The sequence below is a fragment of the Mastomys coucha genome, unplaced genomic scaffold, assembly GCF_008632895.1.
Source record: "Mastomys coucha isolate ucsf_1 unplaced genomic scaffold, UCSF_Mcou_1 pScaffold22, whole genome shotgun sequence".
NCBI lineage: Eukaryota > Metazoa > Chordata > Mammalia > Rodentia > Muridae > Mastomys > Mastomys coucha.
The window spans coordinates 255,557,284-255,562,043 of record NW_022196905.1 but is presented as its reverse complement, the minus strand read 5'-3'; the positions used below and the strand labels follow the sequence as shown (position 1 = coordinate 255,562,043).

Sequence of the window (4,760 nt, the reverse complement as noted above, 5' to 3'; positions counted from 1 at the left end):
TCTCACTGTTTTTAGTTGCAGCAGAACTCTCCTTTGCCCGACTCTGTCTAAAGTCTCTTCTGCACTAGCAGCCTGGAGCGTAGAAAACAGTTCTGCTTTTCCAGGTGGGAAGGAGGAAATGGTATGAGCTCCCTCCGATCTTACAGCACCGCCCGACAACTCTCTCGGCCTGGTGCAGGAATTTATGGTGAGCAATTTCTTTAAGTTCACACAAAGGCTTTTGACTTGAGCTCCTTGGGTGAATCTTTACTAAGGTAGACTGTTGCCAGAGAGGAGTTTTATCTTAGTTTCAATTTATCAGAATATAGTTTTTAAGAGTCTTAAGACAGAGCAATAGTAATAAGTGGGAACTAACTGCACAAACCCTAATTATTGGGTGGGGCCAAGCATTCTACCCCTCCACACTTAGCACAAGGACAACCCTGTGTGCAGGGTATGTTAGCTTGCATATATGGATTCTGTTGTTTGTTGACCACAGCCACACACACTGGAATGCAGCAGTCAGTCAGGTAAGAGTTCCCTTCTGGGAAGATGCACCTTAGGGTTTTACCTTTGATATTTCCCGTGACACCGACCCCCACACCCTCCTCCTAGGACATTCACTAGCCTTGGTTACAGACGCATCAGGCTGGAGGAACCGATTCCTCCCAGGTAGTTTTTCAACAGTACACGGTCTCCAGACAAGGGCGGAAGCCTGAGCTCCTAAGCATTAAAAAACCACCAAAGAGTAACCATACTGAAGCCCAGCACTCAGCAAGATGGGGCTGCTTCTCTGCGCTTGCTGCCGTCCAGCCACGTGATGCGCTTGGGGCAGGATCTCACTTTTGGCTCCTCTTCCTCTTCAAGGGGAATGGACCCGGATGCGGAACAAACCTTGCTGCAGCTGCAGGCGGAAGAGCTTGCAGTTAGCTATGCGCAGGGCTGCACAGCCTGTGCGCCGAAGGTCGGATGGCAGGAGTGGCTTCGTGTGGTGCCAGGTGCCCGTGCTTCTCTTAAACTCCCGCACGTAGTCGTAGTTGGTACCTAAACCACAGAGGGAGCAGAGCTGAGCGGATGCCCCTGAGCCACAGCAAGCAGCTCCCGGGAAAGCATCGCAGCTTTCTCACCTGTGTCAAGGTCTCCGATAACATAAATACTAGCTCCTATGGGGACCGCTCCGTAGACAAAGGAGGAACTGGCAGGGATGCATAGGTTCTGATCGTTAAGGTAGATCCACCTAGAAGCAAGGCCGACAGACACAACTCAGGAAATCAGAAGTACAGCTGACACGATTAGGAAGACAAATGGGATAAGGCAGCTTGGCAAGCCATCAGCGCACTGCACTCTGCCTTTTTTGACCCCCACTCCCCTCACAGAAACCATGACTGTCAGGGCAGACAGCAGAGGCTCAGACAGTGCCTCTCACAGAGTGGGACTGTCTCTGCTGCACCGCTACAGCTCCCAGCACACAGTCGTGCTTGGCTTTTGACACTCACACCCTGCTGCTTTATTTATTTACTTGCTTACTTTAACTTAAATTTTTAATTGTATGTGTGTGCCTGTGCGTAGGTATATGTGTATGAGTGCAGTGCCCATGGAGGCCGGCAGACAAGGTCAAAGCCCTGGAGCTGGAGCTACAGGTAACTGAGCTCACTGGTGTGGGCACTGGAAACTGAATCCAGCCCGGTGCAAGTGCAGCATGTGGTCTCACTAACTGAGCATCTCCGCAGCCCAGGAGTATGCATCTCATTGCTAAAGTGCCACCATACTTGCTGGCATTTATCTGGATGCCTTCTGGCTCTGGCTGCTGTCACTACAACAGTCAGGGACCTTGGGTGAGCCTTGTTTGGTTCTGGGTTGTGGTGGACTTACAGTACTGCTAGATTCTACGGAAGGGGCATGCGCCCTGTAAGTGATGAGAAAATGCCCTCTTTCTAAAGCACAATGTTGCTTTGTTTTCTAGTTGGTAAGGTCTGGGAATTCCAGCGGCTGTGCTCACCAGGTCTCGGCGCCCTCAGTCCTTTGAAGGCTTATTTCCTTAAAGTCTAACTATGCTGGGTATTTTGGCAAGAGCTCACTGGCCACTTTATATACCTTCTTTTGCAAAGTATCTACTTGAAAATTCACTCATTTTAGAAAACATACACACAAATAAAAAATAAAATAAATCCTTAAAAAAAAAAAGGCATTCTAGAAAATACCTGACCAATTAAGAAAGACAGGCTCCCACAGGCTAATGGAAGCAGAACACCTCTTGGCAACTAGAATCCAGGCTGAACTGAGGCAAGGGGCATGCTGGTGGGAAGTGGGTGACCCTGCAGGCGGTCTGTAGTTAGTTAGTACTGCAGAGCTAACACACATGTTCTAATCCAGGGGGACCCTAACATCAGCAGCTAAGTGAATGGCTATTGGGACACCTCGGCTTTTGGAAATGTTTCTATAAGTCCAAGTTTACTGCAGGGGCTGGAGAGGTGGTTCAGTGGTTAGAACACTTAGTGCTTTTTCAGAAGACACAGGCTCAACTCCTAGCACCCACAGGGTAGCTCACAGGCATCTGAGACTCCAGTTCCAGGGGATCTGACGCCCTCTTCCGACCTCCACAGGCACACACATGATATACATATAATGTAAGCAAAACACTCATAAATATAAATCAATGTAAAAAAAATGACTGCAAATAGATATGGCTCAGTTGGTATGGGTGTTTGCTGTGGAGCCTGCTGACCGAGTTTGATCCTTAGGATTCACATCATAGAATCAACTCCTGCAAAGGATGTTCTCTGACCTCCATGAGATAGATAAATTCTAGGCTTTGCCATGTAGTAATGTTCACTCAGGAAACTGACTCATTTCCCACTAACAGCTTACAGCTATGGCAGACCACAGCCACTGCCTAAGCAGCCTTGCGCCTCTACTGTCCAGGACGGTGCATGCCGTTCTGTGGACACTTTGGCCTCTCTACTCTCCTGCACAGCAGCTAAAGGAACCAGCATAGTAGGTGAGTGGCCTCTGATGTCAACTACCAAGAAAGAAATACCTCATAAAGAACCTCACTCACTTCAACAAACTCTTCACCGACTGCCACAAAACACACAGCTTCCTTATTTTAAGTTCCAAGAAACAAGGAAACAAGATAATTTGCCCAAGATTATAAAACAAGGCTAAGACACTGCATTTCTACCCATCTCTCCTTCCTGTCTCTCCCCTCCCTCTTCCTTTCCCTTTCTGAAATAGGGGCTAAGCTGCCAAGGATGACCTTTAACTTCTGTTCTTCTGCTTCCACCCCATGAGTGCTGGATAATATGCCCAGGTTATAGGGTCAGAGGATAGGCCCCAGGGCTCCATCATGCTCTCTCCTGAGTTATATGTCCAGCCTACTATTAGGTGACTTACTGGGGCTAGAAATAGTAACTTAGCCTCACACATGTATACACATGTATTCTGCTTCGTCATATCCCAGCCTGATGCACTGTCCTCAGGATCCTTTTCATCCCTCGTCATGGCTGCTCAGTAATTACATACACCATTGTACTTTCTGTTTAGGTTACTGGTGTGGTTTCTGCTTCCAGGCGGGACCATGACCCAAGGTGAGGAGGTCAAGAGCAGGGTTTGTGCCCTGGGACTCACGGCTTCACAAGTCTCACTAAGGCAATGGAAGAATTCCCATCTTGTAATCATCAGATCCAAATGGTATGACATTCACAAGGCCAGGCAGTGTGGTGTCTCTGCAGAGTGTCAGGATGAGCAACTTTTATACATGGCTGACTCAGCCCTGAGCACACACTTGGAAGGTTAACTGCTGGCCCTGCCAGTAAGACTAAGATATAGAAATTTCCTCTGCACATCCTTGTGAATAGGGAGGATGAAGAGAAGATATCAGCTAGACCAACAGCTGCAGAGCAAGGCCTGGGATGGAGAGACACAGCCCATCTGGACAGGAATGGCGACCAGCCTAGTCACCACAGGGCTGAGGATGCTGCACACTGCTTTTCAATGCTGACCCGACATGTCCTCCCCATCTCTCCCTCCTGAGTTCTCAGTATGACTGAAGTTGGTCTGAACTAGCAAGTCTCCTGTTTTGGTCTTCTAAGTACTAGGATTACAAGTACATCCCACTGTGCCCAGCCATTTCTCCTAAGTGAACTGTGTGGAGGGACAGGCCTCACATCCATGTCTGTCACCACTTCCCTGGGATTCAGTGGTCTTCTTGTTTTTGGAGGACAGGAGAGTTCAGGGATTTACTTCGCCCTTTCTGGGTCACTAGCATAGCATTTATCCAGGTGTCAGGCATGCCTGTGCAATTGTACACTCAATGATGGAAAGACAACACAACGTCAAAGCTAAGACAAGAACGTCAAGGCTGGAAAAAGACAGAGTAAGAGGACGGGACTCAGGAAGGACAGGGAGCCTCAGCCTCAGGACAGGGAGGACAATCAGCAGATGCTGAACATAGCTCACGGTCCTGAGCAGGGCGCTGGGAGGACCTCAGTGTCTGCTCCACTCTGCACAAAACTAGAAGGGGCAGTGCATGCAATGGCTCTGGGACAGGGAGAGCCACAGCAGGGAACAGCAGGAGAGAGGGGGCCTGAGAAACCCCTACTGAGGGTGAAAGGTAAAGCCAGTCATCAGAGAGGCTGTGGAAACAGCTGACAACACCACAGGGCTCAGGGACTTCCAGAGGAGGGAAGGCCCTGCTCTTCTCCATGTCTTTACCATGACTTGGGAGGAATTTGTGTGTGGCCTTTCTTCTTCTTCTTCTTCTTTAAAACAACCTTTTTTTT

The 4,760-nt window shown here is 48.9% G+C and overlaps 1 protein-coding gene across 1 annotated transcript in view; it reads right to left on the bottom strand.

Annotated features, from left to right (window-relative positions):
• Positions 1 to 4,760, bottom strand: part of Gan (gigaxonin) — a 59,117-nt gene that overhangs the window by 10,719 nt on the left and 43,638 nt on the right. The window contains exons 10-11 of the mRNA XM_031341527.1: positions 1,107 to 1,216; positions 1 to 1,023 (exon numbers count right to left, since the gene is read on the bottom strand). The exon at positions 1 to 1,023 is cut by the window's left edge and continues 10,719 nt beyond it. Coding sequence (XP_031197387.1) covers positions 842 to 1,023; positions 1,107 to 1,216 — 292 coding nt within the window. The 3' untranslated portion in view covers positions 1 to 841. The remainder of the gene's footprint in view (positions 1,024 to 1,106; positions 1,217 to 4,760) is intronic.